Genomic DNA, 18,884 nt, shown 5'->3' with positions numbered 1-18,884 from the left:
CAGCTTCCTCATCTGTGAAAAGGAGCTAAGCACAGCCCCTACTCTGGGGGTTCACCAAGAATACATGAAATAATGCCTGCAATGCATTTGTTGTACTGAAAAATAATGAGTTCAAATGAGCTATTATTTAAAATGATTAAAAAGGACACTTCAAAGTGAAGCATGAGTTTTTTCCCATATGGATTCTCAAGGGCCTCCTGTCCTGTTTTTTGTTTTTCTGTTTTTAGATGTCTGTTGCCCAGGCTAGAGTGCAGTGGTGTGATCTTGGCTCGTTTTAACCTCCACCTCGCAGGTTCAAGTGATTCTCCTGCTTCAGCCTCCCAAGTAGATGGGATTACAGGCACCTGCCATCATGCCTGGATAATTTTTGTACTTTTAGTAGAGATGGGGTTTCCCCATGTGGATGAAGTCCTGAACTCAAGTGATCCACCCACCTTGGCCTTGCAAAGTGCTGGGATTATAGGCATGAGTCACTGTGCCTGGCCCTGTTTTTCTTAATGGCCATTTTTGTATTTCCTCTCATAAGCATGGTCTTCCACTGAGAGAATCAATATCCAGGGGATTCATTGTTATTCCACATAATTTTAGCATCCTTCATGAATGTCAATCCATTTAGGAAGAGGACATAAGTAATCACTAATTTGGAGTCTAAATTGTATGTCTTAAATGCATATTACTTTAAAATATTTCTGTAACATATGTAGCTAATGAAAAATATTATCTAAAACATTGTTATTTTATAGATTTGTAAGCAGCTTTTTTAAAAAATTCCAAATACAAAGGATTATGAAGTTCCTTAATATAAGTATCTGTCTTCTTTATTTAGTGTTTTTATTTTCTATTTAATTGATGCTTAGAAGAAATTAAAAGATCAGATAAGTGAGGCAGGCAGGGCATTTTAGTATTGGCATCTTATAATTGGCTATAAAAATGTTTTTTACTATTGTATATTATAAATATAGTTTCATTAGTACAAAAAACAAAATTGTTATGAAACATTATCCAGTGTTCTACTTTTTTTCCCACATCTATGTCATTTTCATGTGCTAAGATCACCTTTATAGATTCCCACGACACCTCCACTGGTAACTTCTTTTAACCGCTGTTGGATATACAGAAATTGGAGGGATTGTCTGCAGAATGACTAGACTGGGCCCCAGAAAAAGCAAACGCCAAACAAAAAATGGAGCCCATTTAGTCTGAGCAATTAGGCAATCTAGGGGTGTTGGTGGCGAATTAAGAAAGCAGGTCAAAATCCTGTGACTCTACTGATGATGTTCCAAACATTTCTGGCTTCTTAGCTGGTCCCAGCACCAACCTTCCTTCTTTTGATTCCAGCATGTGCAAGGATGCAGGACTCAACTGTTATGCATTCAGGCTATGCTCTGCGACTGCACGGTGCACTGCTTTTGTAATGCAAATAGGAGGCACAAAGTGTCTCTTTGATAATGTGCAGTCAGAAGACAAAAAAGCATTCACTGAAACAGTAAAACTAATTCATAAAGCTGAAAGACAATAGGGAAGCATTATGGATTTTTTTAAAGGAAAAAAGTATCCTAGATCAATGTAATTATCACAGTGTAAGCTATTCATAGTCAGTGCATAAGGGGAAAATGGCTGCAAATTTATTTAAAGTGGGAGAAGTTTTTATAGGCAAAAAACCATCATGTTAAACAAATATAAATATATTTGGTTAACAAGTTTCTGCTTAGTCTCTTAGAGGCCAAATATATAGCTGGTTATTTTCATTTAGATCCACAGTATTCCCTTAGTGCATAAACTCAGTAGAAGTTTGAAAAGAGCACAGAAATCTAATAGTTAAAAACCATATGGTAGATTTTTTTTTCTTTAGAGAGGGTATCTCAGAGTTTAGCTCAAGGTCAACTTATATTAATGCATTAAAAGTAGCTGTGGAGGAGGTAAAGGGCTGGAGGAAAAAGGATAAAAGAAGTTCCGAAATTGTTCTTCCAACATATTCAGCTAAGCAACAGAACATTGCCTTGATAAGGCTTATATTGGACAGCTGCCATCATTCCTCCTGTTAGATCAGCTCCTCCGGTACCTATTCCCATACCTTTTAAAGTATAGCATGTAACATTTTGCTTGAAAATTCCTTCTACCTCTATTGCTTTGTTATAGCCATTTTGCAGTTTCGGTGTAAAGGCAGTTCTGTGTCACAAGAAATTACTAATCTGAGGCTTGAGAAGGGGCAGCGTAGCCTTCCATTATCTCACCAGCAAGCTCTGTACAGGATTATTTTCAAATTTTCTGCTGCCATTGCAATGTGCTGTTAGAGTGGCCAAGGTGGTGAGGGAGGGGGTGTTATTGAAACTTGGTTACCAGGGTAGATAAGATAAAGCTCATCACTCTCTTGGCATCCACATTTGCAGCCAAGAGTGGAAATTTTGATGAAAGAAGTACATTTGGTCAAAGATATCGTTAAGATATAAAGCTGGTGATTTTCTAACTGTGCATTCTACAGAGTCTCTCTCTTCCCCATTGATGCTCATCTGAAATAGTCTACTTGATTGTTTAAAAAAATACACTTTCTTCCGATGTATTGTAAACTTGTAAATACCAGATAACCAACTTAAAACCCCCTTCCCATCCCAGTCTCAAGAAATAACACTGGAATTGTGCAGACATAACTTTCTTGAGAAAGTCTCCATTTTCTGTCACTTTCTATCCTTTGTGGCTGGTAAAATGACAGCTCAGACAACTTTTACATAAGGTATTTTTAGATTTTTCTCAGACATCCCTTATTTCTTTTATACAGGACCTTACCCTAGGGATCATTTTATTCTTTGATGGGGTCATTAAAGAATCACTCTATACTGGTTCATTATTGGAAGTCACTGCAAGATCCAGAAACACATGAAGAGTGGCAAGTGGTTTATATTTCAGCGAGAGATTTATGCTCGAAAGGAGAAGTCAAGGTGTTGACGATTGAAATAAGGATGATCATTTCATGAGTTATCCCCGTTAGCTGGGGTTCCACTGCCCACAAGCCACTTAGTTTCTCTTGGAGGTCAGCATCTCTTCTCTCCCCAGACAAACCAGCCTAATACACGTGTGCAGGGTTAATGCTGGAAGGGAGGGGCCAGCTTTCCCCATACATAATCACTGTTTTATGGCTTTCACTCATTCCTGAGGTGTTAATGCAGATCAAATGGGAAACACTCGAGAAGGAACCCCTGCAGCTACTGCATTGCCTAGCTCTCCCCTCTCAATCGTTAATTCTTATTGTAAGATCTAAAGGTAATTTTGTTTGCTCTCTTAATGTGTTGCAGTTCTCCCAGTGGCCCTTGCATATCCTTTCTCAAATTCCCATCTTGATCAATTGTTTGCAAATAATTAAGCTTTTAAGAGATAATAGCAAGAGGCTAATGTACACAACAGAGGCGAGGTCTCCCTCACTGTCTATGGGACTGTGGTCAAATTTGCTTTGATATCCTGAAGTGATTAGGTTGATTGGTATATCTGGGAAGTGCCATCCGTCTTTCCTTCACAAGAGCCTACTGATCTTTCTTAAACTGTGTCCTTGAGATGCAATAACAGCAAAGGTGTTTGGGAGAATGGCCAGTAGTGACCGGAGGCCTTTAGGTTGCAAAGATTTGGAATGAATTTCCCATTTTCTCCTTAAAAATGGCACTTCTCGGAGATTACTCTTTATCTCTTTTGCAAAATGATGTCTGCCTTTGCCCATTGCATGGCCTCACAAGCCCTGTGGGCAAAAGGTAACAGGACTTTGAATGTTTTTTCAGCAGCTGTGCCTGTGGCATGCTGGGTTTTTGTCAAGTCATTTTCTTCAAGTCTACAAAAGAATAACTCATACTGTCCACAAAAAGCTTATTTAGTAAAGATGCACAGGATTTAAGATATTTCAACGTATTGGGTTTCAGTTTAAAAGCCTATTTCTTTGTGAATTTTTGGCTGACTAAGGATTAGCTGAATGAAGTCATGGCTTTCATGTGATTCTAGCAATTATAGACTTTTTTTCAGGGATTGAAAGTTTGTGGGACACTAAGGCCAAGAACTATGAGAAAAAGAAAAACATTCAGTTGACCTACCATAGACAAGGGTTTAGGAGTTTTGTTGATACCTTTTTCTCCTCTTAACAATGGCCAGATTATTGTGACATTTAATTTGTCCAGGCTCATTCATTTCTATTTTAAAAAAATATATCCCGAACAACGGAAAATTTCTTAATGGAGACGGAGTGCTGAGTCTCCATAGCTTGAGGCTGCCTAGCAATTATGCTGCATGAAATTAGACACAGTTTGTTCCAATTACTTAAAGTCAGATCACATGAGAAGTGACAGAGGAAAAGCAGGGTAGAACTTTTGAATTTTATGATATTTAAATTATGAAATCAGAAACTACATGATATGAAGAAACAACCAAAATTTGCACTGAAATTTTGAGAGCCATATTACTGCTCTTTGAAGCTCTAATAATCCAGGTAATGGTAATGATTCAAAGAGAATTTTCCTGACACCCACTTGCGTAAATAAAATGTGAATTCCATTTGCTTTGTAAGAATGTATGTAAAACTTGCTCACAAACAGGCATGCAAAAGTACTCTTGAAAACACAGGAAAATAAATTACTGTGACAATTCTCAATTTTCAAAGTAACTAAAGATAAATGGCATAAATAATAATTTTTATCCAGTTCTGGTCATAATACTAAGACACAACTAACAAGACAGGGCAAAAGATTTTGCCATCCAACTATACCAAAGAGAGACTGTGGACATATTTATTAATTCTATTAAAAATCATTGCAAGTGATTTCTGTAAGACCTTGGAAACTGTCAGCAAGTCATATTACAGAAAATGTTATAGATTGGAAGTTGCTTGTGTACTTCAGTGTACAACTTTTTATGGCAAATAGTGCCAATGGTGGGATGCTAACATTTGCATATTTCAAAATTGAGTTTATCTTCTGGCACTGCAATACTGTAAGAACTGCCAGCCTGGGTAATCTTTAACCACAATGGATCTTAGAACCCTGGATGACAAAACTGAGGATAAAAAAGTTGTCTCTTGTTCAGAGTCCCATAGTTAATGAGTGGCAGTATCATTTATACAATCTAATAGAGTCACCTATTGTATGTACAATTCTTCAATTAGTGTAGACATAGAACTATTGTATATCAAGCTGTAATTCAGCATTCTATCCATGGGATAAGAAGTTCATGTGTTTTGTATTATGTATCAAATCTTTATATAGTCAGAATTATGTTTTAAACCTTAGGGTAATGGATTGCTTTAAACTCAGTAGCCATTCATGAGACTTTGGCTGCAGTGGCTGGCATTCTGTTGAGTAGCACCAATGTCACTTATGATTTTAGGCTTTTAGGAGGTTTATATACCTTTATTTGAAGAAAGTGGGTCAACATCACTTTCGTGAATGAAGCAAAGAAAGTAGTGTCATGGATTTTAAATTGAATCGTTTATGCTTTATTATATATTTTGATGTTGCACCTGAGTGGAGAGCGTCTATTATAGCATGTTATAACCACTCCTTTGTTCCACAAGTATTTAGTGATTTTCTGTTATGTTCTGATCTGGGCTTTGAGGATAGACAGCAAGCAAGGCAAGGAGGTTAGCACTGGTAGATGAGTGGGAAAAGACACACCAACAAGGAAATAAATAATTAAATCAGGTGCTTGAGAGAGCAATGCTTGCTATTAGGGAAATAAGAAAAAGATGAATGTGAACACGATAAGGCAGGTGCTGGAGTGGTGGGAAGGGTAAAAGCTGAATATTTGAGCTGAGAGCTGAAAGTGACATTGGAGTAGGAACGTGGGCGATGGGAAAAGCTGACAGTGTTAGGAAAACAGAAAGGGTGATGTGGCTGGGTAGGAAGCAGGTGAGAAGAAGGTGTCCAAATCTGAGAGATGGGCAGGGCTGGGTGGTGGCAGACCTTGCAGGCCGTGATAACCTCTCTGAATACTATTTCACAGGGGACACGAATGAGGATTATGAAAGGCATCTGACATCCTTTGGTCATGGTAAGGCTTAGGTACTAGAAGGGAAGCAGGAAGTTTCACTTACTTATGTCTGCCTCTGGCCATCTCTTCTCCTGGCCAGTTTCCTCACCTGTAAAACAGAAGGGTTGTTAGATTCCATTTATGTCGCTCACAGGGATATAATGGGGATTAATTACCATACTGTCTGTAGTATACTTGGAGCTCTTTAGAGAAAGGCACTATATTCCATGAAAGCAAAGCCTTCTTCTAATTGTGTATTTATTGATTAAGTGACAATCATAGACAATGCTTATGGGAAAAATTGCTATCTCTCTGCTGTTCACAAACAAATCCCATGTGTATAGATACAGAGCATATTTAAACTTACATATAAGAGCACTGAAGTGGTCATTAACAAGCCTTTTTAGCATCTAATCAGACATTATTAATTAAATTAAAAGCTATGTTAATTAGCATTCAATAGACCAGAATGTAGTTTCAGTGGCACAGATAGTTAAATTAAGGATTGGGGGTGCCCTTTTCTATTCATAATAGAATAGAGGGTTGACTCTCAGAAGAATTTTATCTTGGGAGAATATATTGAGATGCAGCATTTCAAGCAAGCTAATGTCTCTATAGATGGAAACCACATTCTCAGCTCCTCCCCTAAGCTTTAGAAATATGTATTTCAAATTTAGATATATTTGATTAGTGAACAGAAAGCTTTTGTACCAGAACTAATTTCAGTAGAATTCCAAAGATTCTTACAGGAAGGTATGAATTTCACTTTATTATCTAATCCTGTAATACTTTTATCTACTCTGACTCTTGAGGAACATAGCCAGGCTTGTTCTTAACATGCAGAATATGCTGGTCTTTGACCTTATATTGGCCTGTGTTCAGAATCTTAGCATGTGTTGACATTCAGATATGGAAACCAGCATTGTTGAATTTTGTTTGTTTGGGCTTTGCTGAAGAGCTAAAATGAAGAGAGAGAGAGAGAGAGAGAGTGTGTGTGTGTGTGTGTTTTAATAACACCCACTTTAATTTTGATATTTGCATCAGGCAATATGGTATTTTAGAGGGAGAATGCCATGGTGGGGACCTCAGCTGAGATTGTTGGTCCAAATGGGTCAGCTTGTCCTTATTTTAATCCTATAAAATACAGTGAAGATTATACTAAACTTTCTGTGTTTGCAACAAATAAACCTGTTAAAGGATAAACTCAGTATCAAGGTTCTGCAAGTATCCTAAGTAGCTATTTATACACTTCACTAATCTTTGTAATTGGCTTGTCTTTTACTGCCATTAATTAGATGATATAGTATTCCATTAATAAGAGTGACACACCTCAGCATTTTTACCTTTAATTATAGACTTCATGAGACACTTAGGCTATTGATAAAATGGCCTAAACATTACCTGATGCGCACATATCTTTTTTATTCTCTTTCAGCACCCTTACCCTTCTGAAGAACAGAAAAAGCAGTTGGCACAAGACACGGGACTCACCATCCTTCAAGTGAACAATTGGTAAGTAATTTGGCCTTGTGTTTACACACAATCTGTTTCCCCCTCTGGCAACCTGCAGCTCATGTTTTGCACGAAGAAGACACACCCAGTTGCCACTGCTTTCCCTGGTGGCTTGTTGATCCAAAAGTGAAAACAAACTGTTGACTGATATGTGAGAACATTTGCTAGTATGGGAAATAAGGCATTGTATTGCCTTCTACCTCCTTTATAAGTTGACAATTTATGCGTAGTATAAGTATGTATGTAATTCGCATTCACTATGGCTCTGTAAATGTCTCTCTCTCTGGCTTTTTTCCCCGCTTCAGGGTAATCGATAGAATGATATCATCCTATTTTCTACAGAACAAGAAAATCCACCATCACATATCAGTCAGATTTAAATTCATTGAATAACTAAATTTAGTTAGATTTCGTTAGGGCTATGAATTCAAGGATAGTCTCTCCTTTACTCTTATCTCTGGAATACTGAAAGGAAGAAATTATTTATGTTTCTCTTTGAGGCTATTCCAAACCTGTGGTATCTGAGGGCTCTGCAATACTGTTTCTAAATAAAGTGTAAATTCCTGATTTGGGGCGAAGCTGAGATTATGTACGAAGTACCAGCCAACAATATTCTGACTTAATGTACAGCAGTGTGGCAATGAGGCTTTGAGAAAGTATGATTTATTACCCTTTGTGAATGTGCTGAAAGCTAGGTTTCATATAATCACCCAGGGCTAGTGTCATATTTGAAGGGTATCGAAATCCAATATCCTCTAAAAGTAAGTGTATCTAATTAATTGTCCTAATATTTTTAGATTAGTGTTTATGATGGGGAAACCTTATCCTCTTTGAAGTAAAATCCAGAAAAGGCCCAAAGCCTGGGTTGGGGAAGGGGAGAACTAGGAATGCCAGTTTGCAGACAGAAGTATTTCTTTCTGTTCAATAAGTGTCAAAGATTAATATTACAGAATCTCTGATTACATGGCCTAATCCATTTTGGTGAATAAATTTGTTCTTGATGTCTATTGCACCTACATTAACAGACCCTTCTCTGTTAGAGAGCCTGGGAGCCTTTGGGAGAGATTTCAGATATATTAAACCCCATTACAGAAAATGTAATTTCTGTCAATATAATCCCATGTATTCTTCAATTTAGTATTTTAGAGATAACAAGCTACTTACAATATATTTGCCTTTGGAGGATTAATTTACAAAGTGCACTATCTGCAAGACACAGACAGACTCACATAAGCACTGCTTGTAAGGGTTATCAATTTCTATGACCTTACTGCAGCCTTGAGAGATCAATTTTTGCAGCCCTTTTCATCAGGGGATGGTAAACCAAGCAGAGGCATACTACATCTAAATGTGTTACTAGGAGTTGTGTGGCTGCTGAGGTTTTTGTTTGCCTATTTTTACCTGCTACTGTGTCTTAATTTTCAAGGCTGTTAATACTACATATTGGAACTTTCAAATGGTTCTGGACAATATTATAGGAAAGACCATCAATTTTTCATGCACATCTAAATTCATATACCTATATTTTAAAACTTAAAACTGATGTTGAGGCAGTTTTAATACAGTGGAGGCTTCACAAATGTCACATTTCCCTGGGAAGTGTTCCTGTTCGCAAAGGAGTGGCAGGACAGGCTCTCTAGTTAAGAAACCCAAAAGTGCTATCACTCAGGGGATCTTTTGTGTGAGCCATCTCTCTTCCTCTTCAGGGTTGCTAGCAAACTCCACTCATAAACACAGTTACCAGAGAACAAGTCCCAATACAAGTTGCTTACTGTGGGTGGATAACCTTATTATGGGATATTTCCTGTGAATGCAGGAAGAGGAAGGCATTCTTGTGACTTCAAGCAATATATATACACACAATTTTCTAGATTCTATACACAATCTCTGCCAGAGAGTAACCTTCCTAATCAGTCAATGATCACAGTTCGACTTTTGTTTTGTAACTAGAAGAGAGAGAAAGGATGTTAAAAAAAGTTTTAATTCATACTCTAAAATAATCTTTAAAGTATATGCAGACTTTACCCTAAACTTCACATTGCTATTCAATTCTGCACAGGTATATAACTTAAAAATAGCTTCTACTTAGTTATTTGGGACAGAAACACAATTCTATGCTTAACTGCCACTTTGTGCAGTGTGTAGGTTCTTTCTACTTGGATATATACATGGAGTTAGAAGTGGCTTTTGCTTACACCTCAGTGCTTTGCATTTGGCAATTGTTTCAACACTTAAAAGTTTGTTTGCTATAGAAAATGTCCCTTCAGTAACTAAAAGTTGTAAGAGAGATTGTTTTTCTTCAGTTTGACAAATAATGATAATATTATGTTTGATTTGAACTATTATTATTATTATTTGTTTTTGAGACAGTCTCGCTCTTTTGCCAAGCTGGAGTGCAGTGGCGCCATCTCAGCTCTCTGCGACCTCCACCTCCTGGGTTCAAGCAATTCTCCTGCCTCAGCCTCCCAAGTAGCCTCCCATAGCTCCACCATGAGTGGAGTTTGCTAGCAACAGGTGCATGCCACCACAGCAAGCTAATTTTTTTTTTTTTTTTTTTTTGTTTTTTTTGTAGAGAGGTTTTACCATGTTGGCCAGCATGGTCTCAATCTCTTGACCTTGTGATCTGTCCACTTCAGCCTCCCAAAGTGCTAGGATTACAGACGTGAGCCACCACGCCAGGCCCTTTGATTTGAATTTTTAATAGTTTATTAATTTTTATGGAAACTTCTTCCTGTTTTAGTTTTAGTTTTTGTCTTTGAGACTGAGTCCTGCTCTGTTGCCCATGCTGGAGTGCAGTGGCATGAACATGGCTCAATGCAAACTCCAACTCCTGGCTCAAGTGATTTTTCTGCCTCAGCCTCCCTAGTAGTTGAGAGTACAGGCATGTGCCACCATGCCCCATTAGTTTTTGTTTGTTTATTTGTTTTGTTTTGTAGAGGTGAGGGTTTTGCTATGTTGCCCAGGTTGGTCTCTAACTTGAGGGCTCAAGAGATCCACCCATGTTACCCTCCCAAAGTGCTGAGATTACAGGCGTGAGCCGCTGCACCCAGCTCACAAACATTTTTTGTAAAAAATGTTTTTAATCTTATCTATACTGAGCATCAGTCCAAGTTATTTCCAACTAAGAATAATAATTTTGAAAATGTCATCATTAGTATTTCTGCATTTCCCTTTCATCTATGTATCCACAACTTTTAAACATCTGTGTCTTCCTTCTTGGATTTCTTAAAACTTGTTAACACACATGTACATTTTTGTATGAACTATGAGTCACTGTTGAAATGCAATTCAATAAAACGCTGAAGGGCAGGTTGAGTGTAGATCAGTCATAATTACTGGCAGCAACATAATGTATCAAAATATGTAATATGTAAGTGAAAAATACAAACTCACAATCTAGTTGTTAGCATGCCATAGAAACCCTGGCTCATCCAGTTTTAATTTAGGCTTTGACTGTAAAATAGACAAGAAGTTTGCCACATTTTAATTGTTCTTTCACTTCATCATTGAACTAATTTTACATTTCTCGAATTGATATAGTGATATAAACTATCTGCCTCAAGTGGCTAAGGCTTAACGTACATGGGATTTAAGGAGAGAAAGGCAAAGAGAGTGCTTAAAAGTAAAACAATAAGACTGATGAGATTAATTAAGAGAAAATTTGGAATGAAAGGAGCCTCATTGTAACTATTATTTTGGTCCAATTGTCAGAATAAAAATGGAAAGAAAGAATCTTAAAATGGTTGGCATCAGTACTTATAGCATTTGGGCCCTAGGATGGAATGTGAAATTTATTAGATGTGACAATGTAGGCTAAGTCTATGCCAATAATTTTTTTGAGAATTGAGGCAATTATGCAAAAATATTTCAGTAAAATATTTTTACATAAATTATTTGATGTAACTGAGTGTTTTTTAAATATCAACTTCCATAACTAGTAGCCTAAATATTTCAGCATAGTATGTTGTGATAGACTTAGATTTAAGGGTGTAATCATTTTTGAAACATAATACGCACCATAGATTTATATATTCTTCCTTCTTTGGTCCCTTGCTCCCAATTATAATTTTATCCAAAAATGATAAATAATACCATTAGGGGCTTTTGTCTTTTTGCTTTTTTATTGTTGTGGTGGTTGTAACAAATGCTTGTGTTATATCAGCAGTGCAAACATTATCAATATGCTGAATGTTTTAGTAATTTAAGTAGAAACATCTTAAATTTTGTGATTACATGGTTATTTAGACCTTTAAGTATTTAAGTAGAACTTTACAGGAAAACACACACACACACACACACACACACACACACACACAATCAATCCTTGGTTGTTTTTTCTCCTGAAGAGACCAACTTAAATTTTTTATATTGAAAGTGTGAGTGTAGAATGGTCAGATAAAAATTCCCTTATACGTGATCATACCAATGTTGCAGACCTGGGAATTCGCTGTGATGAAAACTTATCTCTGGTGATTGTGTCATACTTACTGGATGCCTTAGTTGCCTCCTGCCTCCGCAGAGTTTTAGCCTAGAGTGTATTGAATAAATTTTACAGTTTCTTTGTTTACTATTCCTCTTCCAAACACTTTCCCATTAAGGCCTGATATTAAATGATTATTCCTTTATGCTCTGAAAAGGAAATATGGGTTTTAAGTGCAAAATATATAGTGTATATGAAATACAGTATTTATAGATAGAGAAAAATCATTCTCCATCAATAGGGTATATAAAATTCCAGGTTGCATCCTAGCAGCCAAGATGACACTGTTCAGAACTATCATACTCTACATTTCTTAGATTTAGTGCTCATACCAGATTTTCCTAGTTACTTCATTTATTGCTTTCAAAACTGCAAATCATTCAGGCATCACTTCCCATTTATTACTAGTGGGAAAAAAGTATGTTATCCTTAGAGATTTATGCCACTGGCAAGTAAAAATGTAAACTTATTTTTTAAAAATAAGATCGCCTTTATTATAATAAACAGATTCAACTGTTAAAGGTCAAGTTTCTTTCTGAGTTATGGTAATAATGTAGCAAATACCTTTATAAGTAATCAAAGATTCTATAAATATAGGTACCTGTTTAGATGTAAGTGTTAAAACATTCACAAATTATCCTTTCAACTTCTGTGATCTAAAAATCAATGGGGGTCATAGGGCTTCATAGAATCGTTCTGCTTTTTCTTCCAACATAATTTAATAATACATTTTACAGATGTTGTTTAAATATTAGACACAGATTGTTTTGTCAATAAAGCTAAACAGAGGCATGACACAAAAGCAAGGAAAACAGATGTAAAAAAAGAAAAAAACAGTGCATGATGCAAGAAGCTCTGGGTCACTTGTTTGCTGTTCAACTACAAAATGAAAGTGCGGGCTGTATGGAGTTTTTCCTTGCCTAGGAATCACCTAGGGATGGAACAGCTTCACACACAAAAAGGAATTGTATTAAGCAGGTGGTTTAACTTTTTCCCTTGAGAATTGAAGTGTAACCTACATTTAAAGTAGACTTCCCAATTGATCAATGGAGTAACAGGTGCAGTATTTTAAAAAGAAGGAGAAATATAAATGGAAGAACTCCCCAGAACATTTCAGAATGGGTTGTTGTTCTTCAAGCTTTGGTTAATTGCTATGCTTTTCACCTTGAGTGTCAATTCTAATAATATTACCTTTACAGGCACTTACTCTGGGCTTAGATTATAGCAATCAGTAATACTCACTACATAAAATACTGTCTAGTTGCTCATAAGAAAATATTGAAATCAGTCAAAAATTGTTTAGCTTGCATATTGGCTGAGACAGAGCTGGCGGGGTGCCAGACAGGCAGGGTATTATTAAGAAAGCTGAGCAAATAGCTCGCAGGGAAAAGAGCTGTGAATTTAGAAACCTTCAGGTATTGTCATGTCAGAGAGTCTTAGAGTTCAACAGAGACACTGATTTTTTTTTCTGCCGATTTAAAAAATTTCCAACAAACAGTCTTCTTTGAAAATGACTCTGCAGTCTGTTAAATATACTTTGTTTTAAGTTTTACACCATAAGTTTGCTCAGAGCTTTTCCCCACTGTGTAAAATCACATCGTTAATACTGTTACACATAGAAGCTCCTTATGAAAGGGTACACGTTGGCCCACTGTGCGGGCTGGAAAAACCCTGTCCCTTCTACCATGGGGCCTTAAGTCTAGGTGAGAAAAGAAACGAAGGTCTGGGATATAGGAAGGGTGGATTTGAAAGTCCAAATATAATTTTGTGTAATCACTGTTTTTCCCCCAGCCAGCATTCAAAGGCAGTTTGCAGAGCTCCTTAGGAGGACAAGACACGAGCTGGAAGCTGCCAGCCAGCTGATACAACCTGAGGAAGTATGTCAGGGCCCGTAGGGTTGGGGTTCAAGTGAGGCTCAGAGCTGAGTGACTGGAGAGACTGATTTACCCAGGAGGGACCTGATGTTTCTGAATATCTATGATTCCTTTCAAGGCAATGAAGCCAGTGGCTTGGTGGTTGACTTTCAACATGGTATGTAGGTCAGCACAACTTGTTGCAAATCCTAATTAAACCAGACTTGTTGTTTTCAGTGTGTCTGAAAGTATCTGGTCAGAGAAATGCAAACAAGAGGCTGTGTGTTAGGCAACCCGATGGAGCAGGACTTGACTCCCATTTTCCTGGAGAGGGCATGGGGATGAGGGGCTGAGAGGCGCCATGGTCAAGGGGGAAGAGCTTGGTTACACCCCATCCACAGGTGGCTAAGGAACAAATCCTTCTGTAAGCCTCATGACAACATACAATTTACACAGGGCGAGAATGCGAAGGGGAAATGCAGGGAAAGGTCACTGCAATCAAAACATTTCATCCCTTATCCCCACTCCTTAGATGTAGGTGACAGTGTCCTCTGGTTTGAAATGGACAGGTAGGACTAATTAGTGAGGACTCAAAGGACTCTTCCGGCTCTAATAGTCTAGACTGTGTATTAATGTGAATCAAAGAGAAATCAAGTGAGTGTTCTGAAACTCTCGTTCCAGCTTTATCCTAGGAGTGGGGAAGAAAAAAAAACACTTTGATAAAGAGACAAACGGAGAAATTAATTAAGAAGTTGTAACTTTTCCTCATCTTAAATAAGCAAATCAAACACTGTAAAATAAAAACTAGATGAAATTAAACATTATCACAAGATATGAAAAAGATGTGTGCTGTCATTTTAGGATTCATAATAAAGATAAATCAGCTGTTTTTAGCAGTGTGCTATGAGTCTATGAAGGGCATGACAGATAATAGGCTCAAAATTTCTGAAGTTATTATACAGCAAAATTTGTTTTTTCCTCAGGCATTCAATCTTTTTCTCCAGTAATTCTGTACATGACAAACTTTTTAGTGGGTGCATTAATAATCTATAAGTAATGGGTTGTCAGGTGTCAGTTAGATAAGATTAAAAGACTGTTTAAGCATTATCTGTTTGCTGCTTTGCATGAGTTTTATGGGTCAGGAGAAATACCTTTTTGAATTGTGGTGTGTGTATCTCTCTCTCTCTCTCTCAATCTCTCTCTCCCCCCACATCCCTCTTCCTCTCCCTCTTTCATTGGGCTCCACTCCAAGTATACATGTAGACGTGGAAGGACCCTATTACATTACGTAAATCCTGCATGTAAGAGCAGATTTGAAACTCACACTATGTGAATCAAGGGGACAAATGTCTCCGCTGTCCTCTGTAAATGTATTTTAGTTTTTAAAATGTTACCCTTTGTCTTCTCAAAGGAAGCTCTGTAAGGGGAAACAGACTCGGCTAAGAGGGGCATTGAAGCCTTAGACATGAGTAGTTTCCTAGCAAGTCAGGTTTAGGTCTATTCTTGTCAAATCTGTCTTAAGTGTGTTTACATACAGTTTGCCTTTCTGGTATTTTCTGCTTGCACAGACCTGATCTCCACCTATTTTGTGTCAACAGTTGCTGAGGCTGGTGTTGGGTGATTAACCGTTAAGCACGGAAGCGCAGTACCCAGAGAGACCCTCTCTCTCCTCTCACATCATCATCTTGCTTCAGGCTGTGCCTACAGAAAACAAACAGCATTTTTGAGTGGTTAAAACATCAGCCTGAGATATTAAAAAATGGGGCAAATGTTGCCTCCTGGTTGAATAAAACAGTTTTCTTGAAAAATGGAGTGGAGCCAGAGGCTCGGGGGAAGGAAGTGTTTCCGAGGGCAAACGTTGGTCTCAGATCCGGTCTGCATTGCTCCGGTGTTTGAACGTGGAGGAGCTTTGTGTAGACGCTGAGGGTTATGCTCTGCTTCGTTTTTGATTTTCAAGGGGAAAGAGGACATTTGGAAAGAAAGCCCTCCAACAACATGGATGCTTGTAACTTTGGCAAATATAGGCTGTCCCTTTCAATGCCCTTATAATTATTAATATTTTCCTGTCTACTTTATTTCCATTCTTGCAATGCCCTTAGCCTGGTCCCTTAATATGGAAAATAATTAACTCTATCATGCTTCTGACACCTGAACAATAACAAATAAACAAAAAATATTAATGTGTTCCAACATCCTTGAGAAGCCTGTTTTCCTTTTTACCCTCTTAACTAACTAATGCCTCACAAGATTAGATCCTATGGCTGAAGAAGGGAAAAAGTATCTCCTTTTTCAAATATATTAACTCTTCCAGGTCCATAGGAGGTGAGTGGAGCTAAATGTAATTTAGCTCAGAAATAAATTTCCTGTCCTTGCTGAGATCTGGCTTAATATTGATAAAGTCACTTTTTTTTTTTTTTTTTTTAAAAACAGTATGTTGTCTACAGATAGAAGTTAATGCAGGCCGGGCACGGTGGCTCAAGCCTGTAATCCCAGCACTTTGGGAGGCCGAGGCGGGTGGATCACGAGGTCAAGAGATCGAGACCATCCTGGTCAACATGGTGAAACCCCGTCTCTACTAAAAATACAAAAAAATTAGCTGGGCATGGTGGTGCGTGCCTGTAATCCCAGCTACTCAGGAGGCTGAGGCAGGAGAATTGCCTGAACCCAGGAGGCGGAGGTTGCGGTGAGCCGAGATCGCGCCATTGCACTCCAGCCTGGGTAACAAGAGCGAAACTCCGTCTCAAAAAAAAAAAAAAAAAAAAAAAAAAAAAAAAAAAAAAAAAAAAAAGAAGTTAATGCACCATATAATTATACACATGCATATGCACATTTAAGCTTTTGGTATTTTTATTATAGGATGCTAACTAAATCAAATGCACACCAGTAGTCTTGAGGTTTGTTGTCAGGTTGAAGGGTTTTGTTGGCCTATATCACTAGGTTATCTGTCGTGGTTGACTTTATTTGATCCCTAGTTTGGGTCACCATTCACATGTACTTGGAAAGGGCGGGGGGGGGGGGCGGATGTTGAAAAAGCTTATGGAAGGAATTGAACGTGTACAAAAAGATGTAGGACCCCAGCCCCCTGGCTTGTCACCTGACAATACTGTTTACAGAAGGGAAAGTACAGTAGGTTATGGCAGAGATTTCTATCTTCAGGACTTGGGGCAGGGGTGCTTCGAGGGAGTGGGTGGGGGAAGAAGCATGTCACAATCATTTTGACTGAATATAATATTTAAAAAGCATATTGAGAATTAAATTTTGTTTTTAATCATGCTATTTCTTTTGAAATTGTAAATAACAAAGGAATATGAGATTTTTGGCTTATCAAAAGGAAGCATGGATTACAATTTTAGAAACCCTGTGCTGTGGAACCATAGAGCAAAAATTCTGGGAGGGAATTTAGGCATCATATGATATATGAGGCTCAGAGCTAACTAAAGGCAGGGCTACGACTGATTCCTAGTTCAGTGCTTCTTCCAATCCACTAGAATGTACTTATTTTTAACAGCTTTGTTGAGATATAATTCATATTACATGGTTGTACAATTCAACCATTTAATTCAGTAGTTTTAGTATGTTCACAGAGTTGTGTAATCATCCCCATAGTCAATTTGAAAACATTTTCACCACCTTAAAAAGAAGCCTTGTACCCTTTAGCTATTACCCCAATTATACTTCCATCTCTCTCTCCAACAGCTCCTGACAATCACTAATCTACTTTCTGTCTCTATATTTGCCCATTCTAGACATTTCACCATGTGATCACAGAATATGTGGTCTTTTGTGACTGGCTTTTTTCATTAAGCATGTTTGCAAGGGTTATCCTTGTTGTAGCATGTATTATCAGTACTTCATTCTCTTTCACTGCTGAGCAATGTTCCACTGTATGGATATAAGGCATTTTTTTAACCCATTTATCAGTGGATGGGGATTTGATATTCACCTTTTGCCATTACAAGCATTCATATACAAGTTTTGGTACCATTTTGTATCTCTGAGAATGACAGTATTGCAACAGACACCTGTCTTAGGGCCGTATAATTTGCAAAGCACTTTTCCTTTGATCATCCCAATTTCAGCACCTAAATACTGCTAAGATCTCAGAGCCAGTGAGTGGCAGTTTTCCCACTCAGTTCTCATATTCTTCTTACTACTCACTGCTCTCACTTTCCCTGCCCCTGGCTAGTGTTTTACTGTGATAATTATGAGTGATGTTTAAATAAAAGGATAGTCACACTGAAATCCAACAACTCAGCAGTAAAATGCAAAAAGTTCCCTCAAAATGACTAAGATGACCATAAGCATTTTCAAAATTTGACAAGTTCCAAGATGTCATTTTGCTAATGTTATTGTCTTCATTTGAGAGATTTTTTTCCTTTAAGTGTGTTTCCATTTGTGTTTTAAAGGTCTACAGGTTACATATTGATATATATTATTACATAGAGCTTAGGTTTCAAACTTTACTCATTAAAACAGAGGTCACAGTGAGCACTCCAAGGAATAGATGCAAGCCTCCATTCAAGTCAAATCATCTTCATCGTGCCATTCTATAGCCTAATTTCATAACCAGATGGAACTAAAAATCAAGCTAAATTTTGAGATATTCTCTCTTGGCATAAGCAGGGACTCCAGGTCTGGAGGTTTATGGTTGCTGAAGACTTAGAGAGCTGAGGTAACTACAGCAAGATCCTAGAGAAAGAAAGGAGCTCAAAGGTACTCCAATATGGAGTTAAGATTCTTTAATACCTGATTAGGGCCAGGCGCAGTGGCTTATGCCTGTAATCCAAGCCCTTTGGGAGGCCACGGAGGGCAGATCACCTGAGGTCAGGAGTTCAAGACCAGCCTGGCCAACATGATGAAACCCTGTCTCTACTAAAAATACAACAATTAGATGGATGAGTTGGTGGGTGCCTATAATCCCAGCTACTAGGGAGGCTGAGGCAGGAGAATCACTTGAACCCAGGAGGCAGAGCTTGCAGTGAGCTGAAATTGCACCACTGTACTCCAGCCTGGGTGAAACAGAGAGAGACTCTGTCTAAAAA

The 18,884-nt window shown here is 37.8% G+C and overlaps 1 protein-coding gene across 4 annotated transcripts in view; it reads left to right on the top strand.

Annotated features, from left to right (window-relative positions):
* The window catches only part of MEIS1 (Meis homeobox 1), a 140,400-nt gene that overhangs the window by 107,168 nt on the left and 14,348 nt on the right, over positions 1–18,884 (top strand). For all 4 annotated transcript variants that reach the window (XM_017522123.2, XM_017522125.2, XM_037736166.1 and 1 more), the window contains one exon: positions 7,433–7,509. In XM_017522123.2, coding sequence (XP_017377612.1) covers positions 7,433–7,509 — 77 coding nt within the window. The remainder of the gene's footprint in view (positions 1–7,432; positions 7,510–18,884) is intronic.

This window comes from Cebus imitator, unplaced genomic scaffold (genome assembly GCF_001604975.1).
Source record: "Cebus imitator isolate Cc_AM_T3 unplaced genomic scaffold, Cebus_imitator-1.0 Scaffold23, whole genome shotgun sequence".
In the NCBI taxonomy this organism is placed as follows: domain Eukaryota; kingdom Metazoa; phylum Chordata; class Mammalia; order Primates; family Cebidae; genus Cebus; species Cebus imitator.
The sequence above is the reverse complement of the archived record's forward strand: the minus strand, read 5'-3'. Positions and strand labels throughout refer to the sequence as shown.